The 26,248-nt window shown below is 45.1% G+C and overlaps 2 protein-coding genes across 2 annotated transcripts in view; one reads left to right on the top strand and one right to left on the bottom strand.

Annotated features, from left to right (window-relative positions):
• Positions 1-1,736: 1,736 nt before the first annotated feature.
• Positions 1,737-20,823, bottom strand: PSMD10 (proteasome 26S subunit, non-ATPase 10). The gene is made up of 5 exons (XM_063432134.1): positions 20,675-20,823; positions 14,961-15,059; positions 13,382-13,528; positions 11,108-11,274; positions 1,737-2,028 (listed from the first exon to the last, which is right to left on the bottom strand). Exons 1-5 carry the CDS (start codon positions 20,789-20,791, stop codon positions 1,875-1,877), a joined length of 684 nt encoding a protein of 227 aa, XP_063288204.1. The 5' UTR covers positions 20,792-20,823; the 3' UTR covers positions 1,737-1,874.
• A 166-nt stretch (positions 20,824-20,989) lies between these two features.
• ATG4A (autophagy related 4A cysteine peptidase) overlaps positions 20,990-26,248 on the top strand; it is a 43,042-nt gene continuing 37,783 nt past the window's right edge. Inside the window, exon 1 of the mRNA XM_063430983.1 lies at positions 20,990-21,049. Within this exon, the coding sequence (XP_063287053.1) occupies positions 21,040-21,049 (10 nt within the window). The 5' untranslated portion in view covers positions 20,990-21,039. The remainder of the gene's footprint in view (positions 21,050-26,248) is intronic.

The raw sequence follows: 26,248 nt of genomic DNA, 5'->3' as shown, positions 1-26,248 counted from the left end.
ACCAATTTGGATGATTTTGACATATGTTTGTATTTGGAGTAGATTCTGAAAATGTAAGTTTTATGTGAATGTGATGTATACTTTTAAAGTTATGAATAATGTGGAAAAACTGTATTTCTCGGCATGTGATAATTACATTAACCCATTGTGTAAGGTGATTGTATCACAGGCAGAGGGGAGGATTTTGTGTGGGAGTGTATTGTACGTGTTTATTGGTTGTTTTGTCATGTTCTACAGAGGGCGGGGGGCAGGGATTTATTGTATGCTGTTCCAGTTTGACTGCTAGGAGTGTAAACCTTTCGTATGTTTTTTCCTATTCGACTGTTTACAGCATTTGTATGTTTGAGAGCATTTGTATGCTTCTCCGGTTCGTTGGATTGGTGTCTACAGTAGCTGCCTGTGTAAGGAAGGGAATATCTCCTAAACGGCTGTTAACCCCTTTTATGCCTGGGGCTTCCGTTACAGCTACAGTCAACAACTAGCACCACATCAGGTAAATGAATTAATGCTTTGAAAATCTTCCGGTTTACGCTTTACTTATTTCATACAATACGTCTGGGTATAGCAACCTAGTATTAAACTATATCAGTCCTTGGTGAATAGCTGCATCTGGAGGAGGCGTCCACCCAGAGTGTCCCACAAAATATGTTGGCTGCCTACAAGTTTAGGGGGTTCTGAAAATGTACTATGTAGCTACTACTCTAGCCCTAATAATTTATTTGATGAGAGCTACCTCAGTTCTTCTGTGGGCCCAGATCGAAAACAATATTATACATCTCCTTACTATGACTCACATCTCACATATACAAACCCCACATTTATTGCCTTTCTACAACTAAACATTATTTGAGCATGTGGCAAAACTGGGCTGGGAAATTATTGGGTAAAACCTTAAATTTACTAGACCACCTCTAGTTTGCAGTTGCTTTCCACAGATCTGCCAACATCGGGCTGGTCAAAGGGAGGACTATGTTTAGTGAGCTATTTTCTGAACCATTTAGGAATCAAAGCAAGTGAAGAGGTTGACATGTCACATAATGTAAAGTAGTCAGGGACCATATAACATTTAATCTGGAGGAGAATGGGGGTGCAGCTCACAGGGACTTGCACTGGATGTTGCCAGATAACGGAGATGTTACATCAAGGGGAAGGTGATCTGCAGGACGGAGACAGCTGAGTGTGGGAAGTTGCACTCATAAATCCAGAATATGGATGCTATTTAACCCCTTAAGGACCAAACTTCTGGAATAAAAGGGAATCATGACATGTCACATGTCCTTAAGGGGTTAAAGAGACACAGAGATGGGTAGGGTTATTTTTAGTTTGTTTTTTTATTGTTATGGACCCGGAGGAAGTATATTCGATAGATGAAAAGTGTAGAACCGCACATATTTAAAAATATTTGTAAGATTTTAATAAAATTACCATATATTAAGTTCCTGTGTTCAAGTGGAGTGTCGTTTGGCTACAAACATGAAGATGGAGTGGAGACTAAAGGCCTCCCATCTGCACCTTGTGTGTGCCAAGTAAACCCGTCTGTATAAATAAAGCTTGATAAAAAAAAAAAAAAAAAAAAAAAAAAAAGGGCTATGCCAATTTCTTTAAGCAGTATATTTACGCATTGTTGTAACCAAACATCCTACAATTCAAAAGTTTGTATAGGTTTTCCCAAATGTGTCAAATTAGCAATTTATTGTTAAAACATAGTGAGTGATATTTTCGAACAGTAAAAAAAATACAGTTCTCCATTTTATTTTATTTCTGAGTCAGATACGGTTTAGGGTCACACCACAAAAGCTTCCAAAATAAAAACCTACTGCATAATGCAATCCACATTTGAAGAAATGTCCAAATACTTGTCGTAGAGAAGGTAACTATCCTTCCACTATTCTCCTCAGGAAGATTCCTAGACCACCCTTGGCTACTTGCAATGGAGTCTTTTCCTCTTTGTTTTCAATATAAATACTTGCGCCACGTTCCACCAAAAACTTAGCCTCATCAATCCTTTCTTCGTCACAGGCAAGATGGCTAACAAAACAAAATAAACACACTTAGTTGAATGTTTATTTAGACAAGATAAATCAATTAAATTTTGCATCAGTGATAGACTAAAATTTGTACGATTCAAAATTACAGATTAAAGGGACACTATAGTAACCAGAACAACTACAGCTTAATGTAGTTGTTCTGGTGATTATAATAGTTCCCTTCAGGTTTTATTCATGCAAATACTGCCTTTTCAGAAAGACAAAAAAAAAGACAGTGTTTACATTGCCTCTTGGGACACCTCCAAGTGGCCACTCCTAAGATGTCCACTGGAGGTGCTTCCTGGGTCAATGCTGCCAAAAATAAAGCAGCACAGATGTTCAGCATCCACACGCTCTGCATGGAGAAGCTGAATTTTCCTCATAGAGATGCATTGATTCAATTCATCTCTATGAGGAGGTCCTGATTGGCCAAAACTGTATTTGGCCCTGCCCCCTTGCCAATTGGCCATTTTGATGATATCACAAATGGGGTGGAGCCAGCGCTGGCAGACCCGTGCTGCGCTGGAAATAAAGTGAGCTTTAAACTTTTTTATAGGGGGGGGGGGGGGCTAAAGGAGGGCAAGCCACCAAAATGGTGGGTTAAACACTATAGGGTCAGGAATACAGGTTTGTGTTCCTGACCCTATAGTGTTCCTTTAAAAGGAACACTCCAGGCAAAAAGTACTTCAGCTTGCTTACATGCTTTATGTGCCTGGAGTATGTCATCTGCCATTGAGAAGCATATTTTTCCAGCACGGGAGCATCAGACAGGTTATTTCCCCAGCACAGACTGAAAGTGCCTGGGAAAGAGGGGAGGGTTTTCAAAGGCTACTGATGGCAAAAAACAAAAACCATAAAACATGCAAGAAAAATGCATGCTTTCTGTGGTTGTAAACCTACGAATATTAAAGGACCACTCTAGGCACCCAGACCACTTCAGCTTAATGAAGTGGTCTGGGTGCCAGGTCCCTCTAGGATTAACCCTTTTTATTATAAACATAGCAGTTTCGGAGGCGGAGAGGAGGAGGAGAGCTCCCCGCCCGGCACTGAAAAAAGAGGTAAGTTTAACCCCTTCCTCACACCAGAGCCCGGCGGGAGGGGGACCCTGAGGGTGGGGGCACCCTCAGGGCACTATAGTGCCAGGAAAACGAGTATGTTTTCCTGGCACTACAGTGGTCCTTTAAAGGAGGGGTTCTTTAAACTGAAAACAAAATGGTGCATAAAATTGATCCTGAAATGGGGGGGCGTGGCTTGACTGCACATGGAGTAGGTCGCACGCTGCACCTGCTCCCGGGCCCCGATCCGCCTAAACCCAGACCCTGAGCGAAATTTGCGGTCCACATGGGGAGAACCAAACGTATGACGACCCCGAGACCTCCTCCTACACCCCACACCACCCTTAGACCCGGTCCGATGGACGAATTTCTGTCCACACCTCAGCACCTCAGAGATACACGCGGCACGGACAAGATGGCGCCCACCTCCCCGAGCACCAGCAGCCTGGCGGGCTCCGCGAGTGACACACCCGGCGCAGCTGCGCTGTCCCAAATGTCGCTGGACATAGCGGCTATATCGGCCAACATGCTCACACGAAGTGACAAGACGGCCCTGGTCGCGGAGCTGCGTACCGTCATCCGGGAAGAGGTAGCCGCGGTGCGCAGGGACCTGACGGCCCTGGAGCAGAGGGTGGATGACCTGGAAGAGACTCGCCTCCAAACTGTGCAATACCAGCAGGCCACAGACCTAGCTACGGCGAGACAGGGGAATATACTTCTTGAGATGCGCAGACAGGTCGAGGACCTGGACAACAGAGGCCGCCGCAATAACATACGAGTACGGGGCCTCCCTGAAGCCGACAATGAGTCCCCACGGGAACTGCTGACGGGCCTTTTCTTGTACCTGCTAGGAGAAGACGCACCCCCTGATATTTCCATGGAACGCGCACATAGAGCGCTCCGAGGCCCTAGAAGAGATGGCCAGCCCAGGGACCTGATTTGCTGCCTCACTTCGTTCCAGCTCAAGGACGCCATAATGAGAGCAGCCAGGGCCCGACGCACGCTCACATATATGGACTCCCAGGTCATGCTCTTCCAAGACCTGTCGCCTCTCACGCTAGATGCCCGCAGAGCGCTGAAACCGCTCACGACCATGCTAACGGAGAAGCGGATTCCCTATAAATGGGGCTTCCCATTCAGCCTACAAGCCAAGATCGAGAACCGTTGGCACTCGCTGCGCTGGCCCAACGACGTCGCCAGATTCCTCCAGTCCGCTGGACTGCCACATGTCCACGTTCCTAACTGGATTCTTGAGTATCCGCCTGCACGTCCGACTGGACCCCACCCAGCGGCCGAGAACCTGTCGGGCGACCGTGTTGCCCCCCTTCCGCAACGACGTGGAGGCCCTGCCGGCCCAGAAGAATAACACCTGGTGACGCCACTACCGACCACCTTTGCCTAGAACCATGGACCTCACCCTACGCTACCTAGCCCTTACAAAGGTACCACACCTGTCCCTCTGACTTTGCTGATTGCCGACCTCATCCTGTACTAGGTGGACACTGTGAAGTTGACCGCAGGTTAGTGGGGCACTATCACTAGCTCATTGCAGGGCTTAAGACTTAGAGCTGCACTTTGGGTGGGGGGGGTTTTTTGGGGGGTCACGGACAGTACTGGGTGGGCTGTGATGCGTTGGACTGTTTGGGAGGCGGGTTTGGGCTGCCCAACCTCATGTAGTGCTGGCTCTTAGTCGTACCCGGGCCTGGCAGGTTGACACACCCAGGGGGCAAGGTATTGAGGTACGACTCCCCACGTGTAATGCTTCTTGCCTATATCCATTGTTTTCAACTTTGTTTTCCCATGACATGCTTAACTTGTTTTCAGACAACATCCCAGGCACATATCCCATAGCTAACGATAATTAACGTGCCACCTTACTGGTTCATATATCTTGTAATGCATTGCACTGTATTCCACATGTTGACCCGCCCCATTGATTCCCGTCTTAGAGATGTCGTGGTGTTTAGCCCGCGGCACTTAATGCCCCAGTACTTGCCGCCCACCTAGCGAGGATTAAACAGCTGACGTAGGTGCGGCACCACACTGCCCGATGTAGGTCGTGTTAAATTGTACTTATATTGTTGGCCACTTCCTTTGCCTCCATTCACACGTTCCCCAGAGAGGCTTCGATAACTGGACTGTTGTACTTGTATGTCTAACGGTTTGTGATGCTTTATTTCGCAAATGTTTAATTAATAACGTGTATTTCAAAGTTGACATGGGTGCCGTTGCGTTTTCCATGACATACGTTGTTCTTGAATACGCCTACTATGCTGTCACCCCCTGCTGCGCTACTGCACGGCCACTCCCTGTATAATAGGATAGCTCGCACATGGGCCGGGGTGACGGGTGCTGGTCTCCCTTGCGTAATGGGTACACCACCGCCATTCATATGCCCTTTCTATATAGCCGATACGCCTAAATTATACCACACGTGCCGCCTGCGGCATCATATGCTACTGGGGCCGGTACTGCACTGCTCTCGCTTCTTATCCAGCTACATGCTACATTGCTTGGTACCGCACGTGGCGACCCCCTCCCTCCCCTTACTGCCATAACCCACCTGAGCGCCCTATACACACGTGTCGCGCCCCATTTCCAGGTTCCCGCTATGCCTCAGGCACGCGCAGCAGGGCCCTAATGGGATGCAAGGCACGCCGCCTACCATAGGTACTGTGGGCCAACACTCATATTGTTATTCTCCGTAAAACTAGTACCATACGCACACCCAAGAGATCCATACCCTGTGCTTGTTATATTTGTGTAGAAAAATGTTTGTGGTTTCCCGAACCCTGTTATGGTTTTGCTGATGACTTGGGCTAAAAGGCCGATGTTGAGAATATAACGTTCTGTTCACATGTGTTGTCCTACATTGTATTGTGTTACACTGTGCTGTATTAACCGTATCTTTGAATGACACACGGCTCTGACTACCACTCCCCGCAGGCCTGCCCTGGGGGCCAGCCCCCTCCCCCCCCCCCCCCCCCACCCCCGCTCTGCCTTCCCCCTCCGCCCGCCCTCTGGACAGGGACGTAAACCCACGGTGCTGACAGATGCCCCTACGTTACCGACGGACTTGCAACCCCCCCCTTCTTCCCCCCCCCCCCACTCCCCTGGACACGCAAAGATCTAGACAGCCATCTCCCGCGGCGGATTGGGAGCCGAGGGACATGGGTGCCGATTATATCCCCTCACGTGACACAGACTCCGTGGGTGGCCTTCCCCGCACCTCACGCAACTGAACTTTTTTGTAAATAAGACCGTAGTTCTACGAGACTTTCCAGACCCACAGTCTCCCGAACGCTGTCAACCGGTCAAGGTTCACACGTTGCATTTACTCTCCCTCCCCCCCCCCCTCCCCCCCCCCCCCCTTACTGGATGGCGTACTCCCATCCCCCAGGCGTCCACCGTGCGGGGGCCGGAGCGGGATTCGGCCCGGCCCTGCTTAAATACTGGTCCAATAATACTGGGGGCCTCAACCAACCGGAGAAACGTTCGCACCTGCTCCGCCGTCTTTGGGCGGAGAGGGTGTCCGTAGCGTTCCTGCAGGAGACGCACTTTCGGGGTCCTAATGCTCCCAAACTGGAAAACAAACGTTTCCCCCTGGCTTACTATGCCAACCACCCTGATTCTAAGAGAGCAGGCGTAGCAATATTGTTCGCACACAACACACCCTTCTGCCACGTAGAGACCCAAAGAGATCCGGGAGGCAGGTACATTTTTATCAAGGGTACGATAGCTGACCACACGTACACATTCGCTTGCTTATACTCCCCTAACCGCGGCCAGCACACCTTTCTTTCCCGCACCTTAAACAGGCTGAACAGGTTCAGGGAGGGGCTTCTTTTGGTGGCTGGTGACCTGAACATGCCACTTGACCCACTCCTGGACACGTCACGGGGAACATGCACGCTCCCGCCGCACTGCTTGCGGACAGCTACTAGGGCTCTGACTAACTTAGGACTAGTAGACTGCTGGAGAACCGCACACCCCGATGACAGAGACTACACACACTTCTCACACGTCCACCGCCATTATAGCCGTATTGACTATATTTTCATGTCCCAGGAATACCTCTCCCTCCTACGCGACGCGCACATTGGAATCACGACCCACTCGGACCACGCCCCGGTTACAGTCTGCACGAGCTCCCCACTTTACAAACCAAAGGACAGGCAATGGAAACTGAACGCATCCCTACTGACTGACCCTGTCACCCGCGCATCCACACATCAGACGCTCACACAATACTTCGACACTAACGAAAACCCGGACACACCACCCCTGACGGTCTGGGAGGCACACAAATGTGTTGTGAGGGGCCACTACATCGCCATTTGCACTCAACGTAAGAGAGATAGACTTAAGCATTTCACCAATCTCACCACCAGGGTTACTGACTTGGAGAACAAGCACAAACAGACATTAGATGACGACACCTACCTACAACTGACTGAGGCTAGGAGGGATCTTAGGGACCACCTTTCGCAGGGACTGCTGCACACCCTGTCGAAGTCGGCCAGATACTTTTATGAACACTCTAATAAGAGTGGTCGACTTTTAGCACGGATGCTCCAGACAAAAAGACGGACGCAACACATTCATAAAATAAACACACCCGGCCAACGTAGCACACGACTCCCGGGAGGCATTCTTGAAGCCTTTCAGACCTACTACGCTGACTTATACAACCAGACACAGACCGCTCACGGACAAACATCTCAGACACACCAACGTCAAATCACCGACTACCTCTCCCAGCACATAGCCAAAACGCTCACCCAGGAACAATCGGAGGACCTAGAACTACCCCTGACACTTGACGAACTTAAAGGCGCTCTAAAGTACATGAAGCCTCACAAAGCACCGGGCCCGGACGGATTACCGGTCTCATACCTTCGCACTTTTAGTGACACACTCTTGCCTAAACTTCTATCCGGTCTGAACTCGATTCGCGAAGGAGGGCAGTTCCCGACAGACACGCTAGCCGCCACCATCACAATAATCCCCAAGGAAGGTAAAGACCCATCTAATTGCTCGAGTTACCGCCCGATCTCGCTCCTAAACTCGGACCTTAAGCTCTTTGCTAAAGCGCTAGCACTGCGGATCTCCCCGCTCCTCCCGGATCTGATTCACCCAGACCAGGTCGGGTTTATCCCGGGTAGGGAAGCCCGTGACGACACGATCCGGGCCCTTAACGTCATCCATATCGCTAAATCCAAGAAACGCGAGGTTGTCCTGTTATCGACGGATGCCGAAAAGGCGTTCGACCGGGTAGATTGGTCATACCTCGCGTCCACTCTCCACCACTTCAGATTTGGCCCACAGCTGCGCAACTGGGTGGCGGCTTTGTACACGACCCCGACAGCACGCATTCGCGTCAACGGTGCACTGACGAAACCTTTCCCCATCAGCAATGGCACGCGGCAAGGTTGTCCCCTGTCCCCCCTCCTGTTTGCCCTCTCTCTAGAGCCTTTCCTGGAGGCGGTCAGACGGGACGGGGGTATTACGGGGGTGACTCTGGAAGCGGAAGAACACAAACTTGCCGCCTATGCTGATGACATGTTGTTCTTCCTGGAGCAACCCTTAATTTCCATCCCTAACCTCCTCAAAGCGTTCCGCGACTTTCATCGAGTTTCCAACTTGAAATTAAATATGTCCAAGTCAGAGGCCCTACCTCTCCTCGATAACACCGAGCTGGTTGATCGGTTGAGCTCAGAGTTCGCCTTCTCTTGGCGACCAGATAGACTACGGTACCTGGGCACTTGGCTGCCGAGGGATCTCGCACAACTCTACCCGATGAACTTTCCTCCCCTACTCGCTACTATCCAAAAGGACCTATTGCGTTGGTCCCCAATGTATCTCACCTGGTTCGGCCGCATACAAGCCCTGAAAATGAATGTCCTCCCCAGACTTTTATATCTTTTCACGACACTACCTGTCGCGATCCCACAAACGTTCTTCCGTGCACTGGCCAGAGACATCCGTAGCTTTGTATGGAACCGCTACGCTTCCCGCATTCGCAGAGCCACCCTGGAACGCCCAAAGTCAGCAGGGGGGGCCGGACTACCTTCCGTGCAACGATACTACCAGGCCACACATCTACAAAGGGTGGTGGACTGGCACGCGAACACGGGTGCCAGGAGATGGGTGTCTATGGAGGTACAGCAATCTCGCGGTACGATCCCTGCTAGACTCTGGCTTGGCTCCCTTACGTATTCCGAGCTCCGACTCCACAATCCCCTCATAGACGCCACCCTTAGGGTATGGTGCTCACTACGCTTCAAGCACAGGCTCACCACTTCACCTAACCCACTGACCCCGATCACACATAACCCGTCTCTCGCGGACGGTCTCACCCCAGCGGCAATGCGAAACTTTCACCAGACGGACTGGCTTTACCTGCATCAGTGGATCGCAGACAGGGCCCTTAAACCGTTACCCGATGTCGTATCGATTCAGCAGCCGACCCTGATAGACGCGTTCCACTATCACCAGGTGAAGACATACTACACAAACATTCAAGGCAAAGACCACATTCACAGACAACTGACCGACTTCGAACAATTGTGCACTGACAGAAAACACCTTGACCACGCTGTATCCCACCTCTACGTACGCCTACTGACACTGGACAATGAGGGCACACTGGGGTTCACGGACAGGTGGGAACGGGAGACGGGCGTGCACTTGACTGCCCAGGAGTGGGGCAAAGTCTTTCTCCTAACCCACAAATGCTCCATTAGCTCCAAATACCAGGAGATGAGCTACAAATTACTCACGCGCTGGTATAGAACCCCTGAGGTGCTCAGACACATGCATGGTACAACCTCTGGCGACTGCTGGAGATGTCACTCCGCTCTGGGCACCACCCTTCATATTTGGTGGTCTTGCACACGCATAGCTCCATACTGGCACATGATACACGACAAAATTAAAGAAATCACGGACACAGACCTCCCATTCTTGCCTCTGGCAATGCTCCTCCACCACACATCCATGCCCATTCAACAGTACAAAAAATCCCTCACAATACACCTGCTCTCTGCTGCGAAAAGCCTTATCCCGCTGCTTTGGAAAAGCCAGATGGCACCCACTTACAAGCAATGGGTAGACAAGGTTGAGGAGATCCGTGGGATGGAAATGCTAACTGCGTCCCTGCGGGAGCGCTCGGACAAGTGCGCCCTCCAATGGTACCCCTGGACGTCCTATACTGCACGGGGACGGGCCTGACCTCGTACTCCGGGCCCCCCAGGAGACGCCTGATACCCTCGCCTGCTACCCCGATACATGTCCCTATGACGGAGATTAGTCCCCAGACTTAGCCACCCCCCCCTCCTATACCCAACCTTTGACTCATCTGACAGCTATAGACACGCCTGTAATAAATTTTACTCCTGAGGAAGGTGCCCCATATTACTAACTATAACCCGCTTAGGCGGACACGCTGTACACTGATTGTGACTTTATCATTGCTGAAACATTATACTCGATTATGTATCCATGCCGGGCTCGATGTTCTGAGCCGATGTATGTCATCCTTTGCAATTTGATGTTTGTTTCCCCTGCCCCTCCCCTCCCTTTTCCTTTTTTTTTCTGTACCCCTTCCTTACTTGAAAAATCTCTCATAAATAAAGAATGTCTAAAAAAAAAAAAAAAAAAATTGATCCTGAAAACTTTCATTTTATGCTTGGAGTGCTCCTTTAAAATAGAAGCGGGATGGATATATAAATTAAGAGGTCAAGTTGACTTATTGAAAATGTGCTGTCTACCTGTATACACCTATTTTGATGGGTGAAGTGAAATTAAAGGTGCAGCTATCTACTGGTAAACCACAATAGGACCATACAAAAAAATACAAACAAATAATATCCAGGATTAGGTTGAGTGTATAAAGTAAAAGGATAAGTTAGCCAGAGAAAAGGTTTATCAAATACAACAGGTCTTTAACATTTTCTCCCAGTTATTCGCATTATCTATGGTTCACTCACAGTTAATAAACCCACTACATGCAGAATGACTTACAGGGGAGTGTTTCCTTCTGTGTCCTGAATATTTGTTGATGCTTTGTGTTCTAGAAGTAACTGAACTATCTTGAGGTTGCCTTTGGAAGCTGCACGGTGCAGTGGTGTTGACTCCAATTTGTCTTTTGCATCAGGTGAAGCACCATTTTCTAGTAGCATTACAGCAATCTGCAAGAGAAACATAGAACTGAGACTAGAAGGGCCAGAAACGGAATGTATGTCAGTGACTATACATTATTAGGGTTTATTAACTTAAAGGGCCACTAAAGTAACCCAGACCACATCATCATTTGCAGGTTTAAAATCCTCTTCTAGTATCGGTCATACTAACAGCCAATAGCATCACTCAAAGCATTGGATTAGACCATCGTAGAGGAGGTCACAGGAGGTGGAGAGATGAGCAGTGCCAAAGGAGCCTGAGTGCTGGAAAAAGGGGAGTAAATCCTTTAGTTAATTTTTAAAACATACACAGGAGACAAAGGCACCAAAACATTGGGAAAACAGATTTGTATTCCCATCATTATAGTGTTCCGTTAAAAGGACATACTACACACCATAACCACATTAGCTTACTGCAGTGGTTATGTTGCAGTGCCTTTCAGATTATCCAAACAAAGATTTTTTTTTTTTTTTACTTTGGACAGTAATGATGAGCTGTAAGCACTGTGCTAAGCTAGCCCCAGCACTCATATCCTTACACTTGCAAAATCTGTGCTTCCAAAGACAAAAAAATAAAATAAAATAAAAGAGACTGAAGGCAATTTGGGGTCTGAGCTTATTGGAAGCTTTAGGTTCAGGGATGTGAAAATGATATTCGCTGGCACAAGCAGTTGTTTTTTTAATTCTTTTAGTCCTGCTACGGGGTGGGGGGGTGGTTATTTATGCCAGGGACAGTTAGTGTTAGTTCTGCTCCTCCAGTGGGTACAGCCCTCAGTAATTGCTCACTTGCGGTCCATTGCTCTCTAGTGAGTCAGAGCGCAGCCTCTGGAGGCTTTTAGCTTGCACTCTGACTAACCGAATGCTGGGACCACTTAAGGATTACTAAGGTCTGCATAAGCTGCTCAACACCAAGCATCCACCAAAACTAAGCATTACCAAGACCACGAATCCCACTAGAGTTAAAGGGACACTCCAGGCACCCAGACCACTTCTGCCCATTGGAGTGGTCTGGGTGCCAACTCCCACTACTCTTAACCCTGCAAGTGTAATTATTGCAGTTTTTTTATAAACTGCAATAATTACCTTGCAGGGTTAACTCCACCTCTAGTGACTGCCTACTAGACAGCCACTAGAGGGAACTTCCTGACTCATAGCACAGATTATCTGTGCTAGAGCGTCCCTGGACGTCCTCACGCTGTGTGAGGACCTCCAGCGTCGCTCAATTCCCCATAGGAAAGCATTTAAAATCTTTTTCAATGCTTTCCTATGGGGAGACCTAATGCGCGGCATTGCCACGCATGCGCATTAGGTCTCCTCGGCCGGTGGGCGGGATCAGTCTCGCCCACCGGAGTCAGTAGGAGGAGCGGCTTGGAGGAGGAGGCAGCGACGAGGGACATCGCCACTGCCTCAGGTAAGTGACTGAAGGGGTTTTCACCCCTTCAGCAACTGGGGATTGGGGGGTAGGAGGTAAAGGGAACCTGCAGTGCCAGGAAAACGGATTGTTTTCCTGGCACTGGAGTTTTCCTTTAACCACTGCTAGACCACCATGGAGTATGACCCTCCCCCATTGGATTAGTATCCCCCTACCTGCAAAGAGCCAAGCTGTAGGGGGGCTATACAGAACACCACCACACACAGCCAGCATTCACCACACACTATAACAAAGGTAGAGAGTATGAGAGGGCAAACAGCAAAAAACTCTGGGTAATTCACAAAACTCAGCATGTTTGCTAAATAAATTCAAATGGCAAAACAAACCATGTTGATGCTGTAGCTGAGTTTGATAATTGTTCTAGATCAGTGATTTTTGCCTCTGTTTTTCCATTCAGATTTAATTTGAAAAAGCCAGGGCTCTCTTAGTAGAATTTTCTAATCTATGTAACTGAAATTACTTTGTGTCAGGACAAGTTGACTGGGCTACCACTATATTCCCTTGGACAAGAATATATTTTAACAACAAAAAAAATTAAATAAAAAAAAAACAAAGTCCACACCCCTGAGCTCCACCAGCACTAAAAATAATTTGGCTCTGACATATACAGTAAATATTGTTACACCAAACAGCAGGGAGCTATTGTTTCAGGTATAGTGGAAACGTCAGCTGTGCCCGGGGTACCTCATGTTTGTTCTTGGATGCTGCGTAATGTAGAGGGGTACAGCCATTCTGGTTTGTAGCATTTACTTGAGCACCTTTCTCAATCAGGGCTCTCACAATATCACTGCGGCCAGCAGAAGATGCAATATGTAGAGGAGTCCATCCTGCCTGCAAGGAATATAAAAATAACATTACATAACTCTGGAATGGGGAAAAATAAATGACTCACAGGCCAAATGTTAGTGAAAAATTTGTCTTCCCACAAGTTTCATGTCTTCATTAGTTGTCCAATATGTTTAGTGTTAAGTATTATTTGAATTGCTCTTAACGATCTCATCTCTACCAAGACACTGATATGGTTAGCAGTTTTTTAGTTTGGCAAATACTGCTTATCCATGCAAATACCGTTGTATGAAAATATATAACCATTATTCCTCACTGTGGAAAATTCAATGCATCAAATTCAATAATTGTAAGAGAATATAATAAATGTAAAAAAAACCCACAAAAAAAAACCCACAACACAATAAATACAGAGACATCATTTAAACAATAAACTAATAGTCCAGACCATTATAATCAAAGAGTTTGTATAAATGACTATATATATCTTCCATGCATTATTCTAATTTGCAAACAAAATGATGCATTATACTAAAAAGATCTAATTATACAAAACTAAACAAATATTCATTATTTATCCTTCATTAATAAAATACAAGATAAACTTATATTAAGATGAGCCTGTATTTTATGAAGAAAACAAAATAGAAGAATGTTAAAAACCAAAACGTGTTCCTGCATAAAAATCAGCTAATAGCTTATCACCAAAAAAATAAAAATAATTTAAAAAAATTATAAATATATATATATATATATATATATATACACACACACACATATACATACACACACACACACACACATAATTCCTTTTTTTATTTCTAGGTAGTGATGTCCCGAACAGTTCGCCGAGAAACGTTCGCCGGCGAACATAGCGTGTTCGCGGTCGCAAACACGCGCGATGTTCGGTCCGCCCCCTATTCGTCATGGAGGTGGGAGGGTCTGAGAGGGTCTGCTGCTGATTGGCTGGAATGTGTCTGCTGACTGAGGTACAGGGTCAAAGTTTAATCAATGATGACGAATAGGGGGCGGACCGAACATCGCACGTGTTCGCAACCGCGAACACGCTATGTTCGCCAGCGAACTGTTCGGGACATCACTATTTCTAGGTCATTACTGTGCATTTCTGCTAATTGTACCAATGAGATAAGGGTGTATCACATATTTTTGTAAACCTGTTTACACTTTTCTCAGTAAAGTAAACTGCACTTTTTCCATATACTGCACTTTATCATGAAAAAAATAATTGCACTTCATTTTACAGTATAGATTTATATTTAAAGGCACAGCGCAACTAATTTTTTTTGTAGTGGTTTTTATGAGTGTGCTTTTTACGTCTAAGCAATTATTGGGTTCCTGCTATTTTTGGATATTTAATATTGTATTTCCAAGTATTAATTAGCATCATAAATTCACTCATTGCACTTGGATCACAAAAAACTACAATAAATAAAAAAATAAAAAAAAAGCAACTTACATCATCTTTTTCGTCAACTGGAACACCAATTCGCAGTAAATAATCCACTATGCTTGTGTGTCCTGCAGAGCAAGCCCAGTGCAGCGGTGTCCGATCATCCTAAACAAAAAGGAGAGAAGGCATATTTTATTTATTATTAAACGCACATTTCTACATACATTTTGAATGAATATATTCAAGTATTGCACTTTTAGACTTTGAGCTTTATGCTAAAAATATTGCATGCACTTACAGAAGGAAAAAAAAGTGTAATAATTTAACTATAGAAAAAAAATGGATGAATTTTTATTTTTTTTATATTTAGTAAACTTGACTTGTTAATGCTTTCTAAATAATATATTGGAAAGTCAAGAAGCAATGTGGGTAGCATATGAAAAGCCAAACAGCACAGAAAGTTGTAGCCATTCATTCAGTGATGTGATGGCCTTATCTTATACCCAATTTAAAGTTACAGTGTGGCAAACGTGGAATTAAAATGCTAAAATGTCAGTTTACGAACTTTAGTAATATATAGTGCATATCTTAAAGGAAGAAAAAAAAAAAAGACAAAGGTTGTCAACACACATGTACTAGAGCTATATCATGACACAACGAACAGTAAAATAGCCATTTCAACAGTGAAGGATTAGGAAGGTATTTGGCTCCACCCCTATTGTTGTTAACCCCACTCAAAACATCGGTCAAACAAAAAATATATTTCTTTATGCCATTCATTTAATCTTTTGAGCGTAGGACGCACACATCCTTAAGGACCAAACTTCTGGAATAAAAGGGAATCATGACATGTCATGTGTCCTTAAGGGGTTAAAGACATAAAAAATGAAGTATTATTTAATACAAAATAAGCAGTTTTAAGTAGGAAGACTATCCATGCACTCATTTGATAAATTTAACAAAATATATCATAATTGTCAGAACTGAAGTCTACGTGCGATTCAAATTCCCTCAACTATAAGGAAAAGCTAGGATATGTATACAGAACCATCAAGCATATCCTACTGTTAAGTTTGCATTTCTGATTTTTCACCCAGGCAGCATAATTCCATTTCCAGCATGAAATTACTAGCTAATTTTCGTTGCAATCCAACCAAAATTTATCCTACGGTAAGGTGAAAGGTCATGCAGAATGGATATGGAAACTGGAAACAAAAAATTAGGGATGCACCGAAATGAAAATTCTGTGCCAAAACCAAAACTTCTGGATGCCCTTGGACGAAGACTACTGCCCCCCCCCCCCCCCCCAATGATTTTAAAGCAGTTTTTTTCCTATAATTTTATTCATGTTAGACTTTTTAATCTAATATGAAAAACTTCCCATCTCTTTTAGTGGTCCCCCTTGCTTAATGTTCCTCTCTCCCCCCTCTTTTTTAGTGTTCTTCTCCCCCCCCCACCTCCCCTGTCCCATAGTGTTCTTCTCCCCCCCCCACCTCCCCTGTCCCATAGTGTTCTCCCCCCCACCTCCCCTGTCCCATAGTGTTCTCCCCCCCACCTCCCCTGTCCCATAGTGTTCTCCCCCCCACCTCCCCTGTCCCATAGTGTTCTCCCCCCCACCTCCCCTGTCCCATAGTGTTCTCCCCCCCACCTCCCCTGTCCCATAGTGTTCTTCCCCCCCCACCTCCCCTGTCCCATAGTGTTCTTCCCCCCCCCACCTCCCCTGTCCCATAGTGTTCTCCCCCCCCCACCTCCCCTGTCCCATAGTGTTCTCCCCCCCCACCTCCCCTGTCCCAAAGTGTTCTCCCCCCCCACCTCCCCTGTCCCAAAGTGTTCTCCCCCCCACCTCCCCTGTCCCATAGTGTTCTTCCCCCCCACCTCCCCTGTCCCATAGTGTTCTTCCCCCCCACCTCCCCTGTCCCATAGTGTTCTTCCCCCCCACCTCCCCTGTCCCATAGTGTTCTTCCCCCCCACCTCCCCTGTCCCATAGTGTTCTTCCCCCCCACCTCCCCTGTCCCATAGTGTTCTTCCCCCCCACCTCCCCTGTCCCATAGTGTTCTTCCCCCCCCACCTCCCCTGTCCCATAGTGTTCTTCCCCCCCCACCTCCCCTGTCCCATAGTGTTCTTCCCCCCCCACCTCCCCTGTCCCATAGTGTTCTTCCCCCCCCACCTCCCCTGTCCCATAGTGTTCTTCCCCCCCCACCTCCCCTGTCCCATAGTGTTCTTCCCCCCCCACCTCCCCTGTCCCATAGTGTTCTTCCCCCCCCACCTCCCCTGTCCCATAGTGTTCTTCCCCCCCCACCTCCCCTGTCCCATAGTGTTCTTCCCCCCCCACCTCCCCTGTCCCATAGTGTTCTCCCCCCCCCCACCTCCCCTGTCCCATAGTGTTCTCCCCCCCCCACCTCCCCTGTCCCATAGTGTTCTTCCCCCCCCACCTCCCCTGTCCCATAGTGTTCTTCCCCCCCCACCTTCCCTGTCCCATAGTGTTCTTCCCCCCCACCTCCCCTGTCCCATAGTGTTCTCCCCCCCCCACCTCCCCTGTCCCATAGTGTTCTTCCCCCCCCCACCTCCCCTGTCCCATAGTGTTCTTCCCCCCCCACCTTCCCTGTCCCATAGTGTTCTTCCCCCCCACCTCCCCTGTCCCATAGTTTTCTTCCCCTCACCTCCCCGTCCCATAGTTTTCTTCCCCTCACCTCCCCTGTCCAATAGTGTTCTTCCCAAATTTTACCTGTTTTCGGCTGAAATGGGATAGGCCCATTTTCGGCAGATTTAGGTGCATCCCTAAATAAAATAAAATCTAAGGACCTACAGTCCTCTCTGGTTTCAGGTAAAGCGTTATAACACCCTAGCAGAAGCATGCTGAATAAGCATGAGATTCATAGCAGAGTAGTAGAGTGGAAATGCGACGGGCTGGTCTTCTGAGAGTGTCACTGCCACTAAAATCCTTCTCTATTCCACAGCCATGTGTCAAAAAGATTGCAGTGAGGCCAAACACAATAAAACTCCCCACAGTGTAATTAGAAAAATGACTGCTGTGCAGTACTTGCATCTCTCAAATTGGACTGTCAAAAGTTTTCCTTGGGCACAAAAACTCGAGAAATCAAGAAACCACCTTTTAGGTCTCATTGGCATGGCACTGGTTCTAATCTGGATGTGAAGTCTAAGACATTGTATAGTAATTTTTCTAATTACAATTACAGTTCTTTGTAGAAAGGCTAAACTTGATGGACGCATGTCTCTTTTCAGCTATATTTATTTATTTATTTATAAATTATAAAATATTTTACCAGGAAGCATATATTGAGATGTCCTATATAACTACCGTATGTAATATATAGCAGCAACATTCCATGGAGCTGTACAAAAGGAAACAAGACAAACTACCGGAACGGTAGATGTAGAGGACACTGCCCAAATTAGCTTACAATCTAAAAGGGATGAGGGACAAATACACAAAGGAAAGAAAGCTCTCCATAACTAGGGGCATGGTTATGGAGAGTTTTGCAAGTAAACACAAGAACTTTGAACCAAATCCTAAAGGAAGCAGGAAGCGAGTGTAGAAACTGAAAGAGGGGTGGATACACAAGATGGGCAGAGATGTATATTACAGACTATTGAGGGGGCAATCTTTTCAGGGTTGCAATAATCAAGGTGGGAAACAAGAGCATGGACAAGTGTCTTAGTTGAGTTTATGAGTGAGACAGGGGTGAACGTGAGAAATGTTTTTAAAGTGAAAGCGACAGGATTTGGTGATTGATTTTATGTAAGGGGTGAAGCTGTGTCACTATGTATATTTTGGGATATTGGAGGCTAGTCCTTGTTTTCAATATAGCATCTTGGGTATTCTTGCCACCTGAACATGAATGTTATCTCTGTTAAGGACCACTAAATGCGCACAGACCACTTCATCTCAATGTAGTGATCTAAATGCAGTTTCGGTTTAACCCTGCTATATAAAACATCTTAATTTTGTAGAAACGGCAATGATTTCACTAGTGGCTTTCTTCCTGACAACAATTACAGGCGCTTCCCTTTGAGAACAGAATCAACACTGTTCTGCGTTTGATATGCACACTAGTATCCCAATACTTCCCGATAAGTGTGCATTTGATTAGCAAAGTTATTAATCTTGGTCTCAGACAGGAAGCTGTTGTTCTCAATATTGACAATAGCTCCTTGATAATCATCAAGAGCACCCAAACAATGCTCTATGTAGAAGAGATAGATAGATATATATATATATATATATATATATATATATATTATTATTATTTTATTTTTTTAAACGTTATAGGCAATTTAAGCCTTAGTCACACCTACCAGGATTTGGGTTGCTTTGCTGCATCAGGACCTAAACAACTAGACATCACTGAATGAACCATGAATTTTGCTCAGAATCAGAGAACGCTTCTGCTGGAGCCCAAAAAGTAGGTGAGATTTCTCTGTCAATCAGGATACTCCCCAAAATATTCAATATACCTACCACAAACTCCTGCCCATATCAGACTTCAAATTCATACCTTTGGGAGTAGGTCCCCCCATTAATTACACAAAATTACTAAAAGAATCCACAACACTGGCACAGGTTTGCAGGTAGAATCAGGCCCACTTTAACATTTGGTTTTAAAGGGAGTACAGGTATGCTGTTCATTAGCATAAACTGACATTCCACCAATCTGTATTTTCTTTATGGCCAAATATTGCATTAATGGGTGAATTATTTATATGTTGGGTAAATGCCACTGTATCACAAGTAGCCATATACTGTGTGTAAATATATTGTTGTTAAGACCTTTTACAGGTCTATGCTGCAATACTGTCAGAAATATCTGGTGATCGCTGAGGTGAGGCTAACCTCTGGCACTCCATATGTAAAGGATCTGAACTCCAATCATGCTCAGACAGCCAGAGATGCAGTGTACAGGTGCTGGACTTCATATATAAAGGATTTGAACACCAATCATGCTCAGCCAGCCGGAGAGGCAGTGTACAGGTGCTGGACTTCATATCTGGTGATGGCTGATGTGAGGCTAACATCTGGCATTCTATATGGAAATTATCTGAAGTCCAATCATGCTCAGCCAGCATGAGAGGCAGTGTACAGGTGCTGGACTTCATTTGTAAAGGATCTGAACTCTAATGATGCTCAGCCAGCCAGAGATGCAGTGTACCGGTACTGGACTTCATATGTAAAGGATCTGAACTCTAATGATGCTCAGCCAGCCAGAGATACAGTGTACAGGTACTGGACTTCATATGTAAAGGATCTGAACTCTAATGATGCTCAGCCAGCCAGAGATGCAGTGTACAGGTGCTGGACTTCATATGTAAAGGATCTGAACTCTAATGATGCTCAGCCAGCCAGAGATGCAGTGTACAGGTGCTGGACTTCATATGTAAAGGATCTGAACTCTAATGATGCTCAGCCAGCCAGAGATGCAGTGTACAGGTGCTGGACTTCATATGTAAAGGATCTGAACTCTAATGATGCTCAGCCAGCCAGAGATACAGTGTACAGGTACTGGACTTCATTTGTAAAGGATCTGAACTCTAATGATGCTCAGCCAGCCAGAGATACAGTGTACAGGTGCTGGACTTCATATGTAAAGGATCTGAACTCTAATGATGCTCAGCCAGCCAGAGATACAGTGTACAGGTACTGGACTTCATATGTAAAGGATCTGAACTCTAATGATGCTCAGCCAGCCAGAGATGCAGTGTACAGGTACTGGACTGCCAGCAAAGTGTTCCCTAATGTTTGCCATTGTTTGCTTTTCATTTACCTGGTCCTTCACGCTGGCTAGACACTTGTCTGCGCTGATTCCGCTTTGCAGCCCCTCCAAGTCTCCTTTGTAAGCCAGGTTACACACCTCCACATTGGACACCCGCACATCCTCCATGCTGACTAAGGGAGAGCACAATAAAGCCGCCTGGCCAGCCCACCAATCAGGAGTTCGCATGAGTTTGACGTCAAACTGTCGGACGCACTTTGGAGTTCTGCATTCGGGGAGTTGTAGTTCTCTACCTTCTTTCTGTCAGGAAACTCTAGCGGCAGCTGGAGTCTGCGCAGAACTACGCCTCCCAGCGAGCAACGCGCCAACTATTGTTGTGGACGAGATTCCACCGGTCCCTGGGTGACAGGGCAGTGATGGAGGCCGGTAAGTGCCCTGCTTGCACTGGGTGTCGGGAATTATGCCAAGGGTGGCTCACAGAAACTTGGCAGCTATAGATTGCGAGCTCTTTAGGCCCAGGAAATGCCTACTAGTTGCGGGTTCTTGTGTGTCAGTGTTTTGTTACGCTGTCTGCTTTTCCTTGTTTGTGCTGAGCTGGTCTTCATCTTCTAGACTGGGCAAAATGTAGGCTGGCAAAGCATCATGGGAGTTGTAGTTCCACAATAACAGGGAGAGAGGTTCTCTCCCTGATCACATGTTTACTTGTTCCAGGGGCAGGGGGTCAGATGTTTTTTTTTTTAGGGGGGAGGGTACTGAAGTATATGAAGTTTGAGCCTGTAATATGTCAGCAATAAGGATATACAGGGGTATACTCCAAAATGTAAATTGTGGGGAATGTAGAAAAATAAATTGAAACCTTTGTTGAGTCATCAACTTCTAAACGAAGTGTTCTGAGTGCCATGTTCCTGTCTGTTTAACCCAAAAACTAAAAACATTGCCTTTTGCAGTGTTGTCATTCAGGTTTAACACCTTTTTAGTGGCTGTATAAGACATCCACTAGACACGCTTCCACGCATAAAACAGAGTTACATTCAGTTATAGCTTTAATGACTCTCATTGATTGGCGCAGCGCGTCTTTTCCCGCATACACACACTCGCCTTCCCGTACGTCTTCTAGGGGAGCACTGGATTGACCAAGCTCATCAGTCTTGGTGATTTCAGCCAGGTAGGCGGAGTGGACGTATAGAAACCAGCGTGCTGCATGATGTAAGGTAAGTACGGTAAATCTTATATTTTAACCCATGCAAGGGTGCTGGTCACCTACATAAGTAGGGGAGCACTATAGCATTCGGAATTCATGTTTGTATACCTAACACTATAGTTTTCCTTTAATTCTGGCTTTTTTCTTTTTAAATTAAAATTTACTATGTATTCTTCAAATTTCACACTTTAGTAAATGACCTTGTCTTAGATATAAAGTGTATGTCATCTAATGCAGAATGGGTAACTGTAAAAAAAAAATAAAAAAAGCTGGAAAATGTCATGGCAGAGCTTTTAAAGTGCCCCTTTAGCTTCTGAGTATTTCATAAATCTAACATTTTGAAATACTCATATTGACTGAGTTGGAATTTGCTTCCTCCATAAACCTTTGTCAATTCTAAGCATAACTGTGAGAAAATTAATTCTTCACGTGCATTCGCGAGAGCACTTGGGATGTTGTGGAATCTTGTTTGGATCTCTATATTGGTCTCCCCCATATATACAAATGTACTTCAGTGACGCGGAATCCTGATGGACGAAGTATGAAGAGTTGAAGACAAATCTCCAACAGAAAAATTATGATGATGACAGCGGAGTGCATCAGGTGAGTACAGTATATCTCCCATTTGCATGTTCCTATGGGATGCCATACAGTAAGTGGAGATGTCACGCAAAGACATCAAAAGTGACAGTATCACTTTAATTGCTCATCTGTTTTTACAAATGAGATATTTTCAAACTTATGTTTTCTTTTGTTTTATAGCCGAAAGCTAAGGTAATAGAAAATAATACTATACACGGCTAAAATAATACTTGAAGCACCATAACCACTACAGTCCACTATAGTGGTTGGTATACCAGGAGCAACCTTTGCATCCTCACAGAGTAATTTGATATGCTGTTTTAAAACAGTTTGACAACTTAACTGTGCCTGCGTCACATCTGTCTTCTCCTTCAAAAGAATCATTTAGCGTTATTAATTATTCTTTCGGACAAATGTCTCTTTTAAATGTCTCTCCTTACCAGGCCCCCAAGCCCTTTGGTTCAGAGAGCCAGGAATGACACTTCCTGGCTGTCATACTGACTCTTACTAAAGTCGCTTATGTCTGCATGCCAAGTGTGCTGACTTTGAAGGACTTGCGGGTGTTGCTTGTCATCAACAAACAATTGTAAGATGCCATGCATTCTCACGGTTCTAGCCACAAAGGACTGCTGTCAGTGCTGGAATTAGTCATTTTTTAAAGTAAGTGAGGCGCAATAATCTATTTTACATAGAGGAATTTGAAAAATAAAATTTTATATATTCAGTGCAGTGTTCCTTTATATTTTTACCAGCTGTCCAAATATTTAATATAATCAACATGGTTGGAGAGTCTTGTAATTTTTCCTTTTCATTTTAAGGTTTGTAAATAATCTCTATCTACTGTTATGTCGGGATCAGCTAGCTAAAAATAGCAATTTTAGAGGTCCCCAAAGGCAAGCGATCGCAGTGGCCTATGGTGTTATGGATTGCAGGAGTGCATGCCAGGATCAGCTCTCAGCTAGGTGTTGCTGGCTGTACTACGTGTTGGAGTGGTTATGGCGCCTACAGTGTTCTTTTATTCAGTACATTGCATTATGAGTTTCCCAACACTGAGTATAGGTTTAAATCTTTACCTATCTGACAAATCGTGCACATGATTTGTAAATGACAGGTTAAAGGGACACTGTAGGCACCCATACCACTTCAGCTCACTGAATTGGTTTGGGTGCCGTGTCCCGTTTGAACCTAGTGCTGCAATGTAAAACATTGCAGCTCTAAGTCTACCCTCGGTGGCTGTCTACCAGACAGCCACTGTGGGCGCTTCCGGAATTGTAACAGACTTTTGGTCCGTTATCTGACGCTGGACGTCCTCCCGCTCTGCATGAGGACCTCCAGCGTCAGATTTTTCCCCATAGGAAAGCATTGATTTAATGCTTTCCTATGGGGAGGTCTAATGCGCACACAGCATTTGCTGTGTATGCGCATTAAACCCTGCTCATCGAGGGACGGAGCTTCGACCCAGCGCCGAGGGACATCTGCGCCGGAATAAGATAAGTAAATTAAAGGTTTGTAACCCTTTTATTTACCGGGGGGTGGGGGACCGCAAGGGAAGGGGGAGGCAGAGGGATAGGTAGTGCCAGGAATATAGCTTTGTATTCCTGGCACTACAGTATCCCTTTAACTGTAAGAGGTTCATGGATCAACGAAGGCTAGACATGCAAGCTGTTTCAGATCCACACAGTTTTGAAAAGTAAGGAGTTTTCCAGCTTCATGTTATCAAGTCTAGTCAAGCAAGATGATTAGTGTCTCTGAAACCTCCTCTTAGCCTAGGAATGACAAGCTCCACAATAAATATGCAATTATGTGCAGCTAATTTTAGAATGCAAGAGCATGACTTTGTATCAATTTCATTTACAAGAGTTAGGACTCTGGAGTTTCATTGCCTGTAGCTTGATTTGGTTTAGTGAAGGCCTGAGTCATGTTGCCATTTAATCTGCTAGTGATAGTAAACAGATCGTGGCAAGTAATGTGCATTACGCTAGGAAGCCACAGCAGCAGTTCTTAAAAAGTAAAACAAGTTACAGAAGAGGCGGCCCAATTCCCATGTTGCTTATCCACCCTTAAATTAAACATTGATCTCCATAACCACTACAGGGTTTAAACGGTTTATGAATAGTTTTACATTTCACTGGATCTTGTTGGGCTTCCACCGTAGTGGCATACAAAAAGTGATCCACGTGCTGTGTGGCTATGGCGCTTAAAGTATAATTTTAAAGTTGCTTTGAATCCTGAGTTGCAATCCACAGCATCTTGAAGCCTTCTGCAACAACACGAAAACCCACAACCTTTACCTGTCCCCTAACAGTAATTTTGCTAGGTCTCTTAATTATAAGTGGAGTGGTATTAATGTTGCATTCCTTTGAATAGTGGACATTTCAATTTTGCTTTATTTAAAGCCTCTATGCACCATAACCACTGCAGTGAGTAGTCTGTCCTGGCACTGCTTTGCTGGTAAGTCTAATGGCTTTTTTTATTATTATTTTCAAAGGAAAGGACCCATAATTTAAACCTACTAAACAACGCACACAATGTTAAAAGAAATAAACAAAACTATATATTTTTAACATTGGTGTGTTCCTTTAAATTTTCTTACATAATGCTTTATGATTATTATTATTGCTTATGCCACTGCAAGGGTTAACGTATTTGCGTGTTTTGTTTGGTGTGCCTAGCAAAGGATATAAATCAAAATAAAATATATATATATATTTTTAAATTAGTGTAACAAGTAGCTACATTTCAGTAGCTGTTTAATTGTGCTAAAGTTTTAAAAGTAGCTCTTTAAAACTATTCCTATAAGCGAATGGAACATATTGCTTTGCTTGGATTTTAATTAGCAGCAGTGATCATGAGTTTCTGAGATAGGGACATCTGACCTGCTTTCTAATCAGGGTATCTCACTTCCTCTTACCGAGACTTGTGTAACAATGCTAGGCTGCTGCAATTTTTCATTTATTTTGCACATAGAAATTTGGACCTCATGTAAAGAAAAGCTCTAACATTATAAATAACTATATATATGTGTGTGTGTGTGTGTGTGTGTGTGTGTGTGTATATATATATATATATATATATATATATATAAACAAATTCGAGATCTGGCACTCTACCTTTAACGATTGACTCTTCAAAAAATGCCTCGGTGCTACAGAGCGTAGATATGCAGGAAATAATGAATGAGAGCACTCCAAAGGACTTGATGAAAATTTTTTTATCTGTGTACAAGAAGATCGACGTTTCGACCCGCAGGTCTTTATCAAGATAACATCAAATATAAAACAGTGTCTTTATATAGCAAGAGTGATTAACCGGTAATTACTTACCCTAACGTGACCGTGATGCCCCACCATCATGTGTAACCGCTATGTGATAATTGCGGTGTGACGTGTAGCATGCGTCGCAAAGTGATGACGTGAAAAGTGTGTGTCCAATGAAAGTTGTGGATGAGCGTCATGTAACTATGGCAACCGCCATTAGGTGCGCATGCGTGACAAAGTGAAATACGGAACATTTAAAAACATAGGAAGACAATCTAACAGCTATTATGAGTAAAGAGAGCTGATTATGTCCCAGCCTGGATTTCATCAAATGATGCATATTTGATTTGTTAACATAAAAAATGTGCAACTCATGGAGTTAGTGAAGGAGCGTCATATAGCCATGGAAACCTCCTTTACGTGCGCATGCGTAAAAAGATGTAAGGCTCTCAAAGGGACATACGAAGAAGATCTAACATATGTATAAGCAAAATATGCTAACTGTGTCCCGGCCTACGTTTAATCAATAGTACATACCTAAGTGATGATGGATTGAATGAATATAACTAATGTGACGTGATGAGA

The sequence above is a fragment of the Pelobates fuscus genome, chromosome 9, assembly GCF_036172605.1.
Source record: "Pelobates fuscus isolate aPelFus1 chromosome 9, aPelFus1.pri, whole genome shotgun sequence".
Classification (NCBI taxonomy): domain Eukaryota; kingdom Metazoa; phylum Chordata; class Amphibia; order Anura; family Pelobatidae; genus Pelobates; species Pelobates fuscus.
Note: the sequence above shows the minus strand (reverse complement) of the source record. Positions and strands in the feature narration are given on the sequence as shown.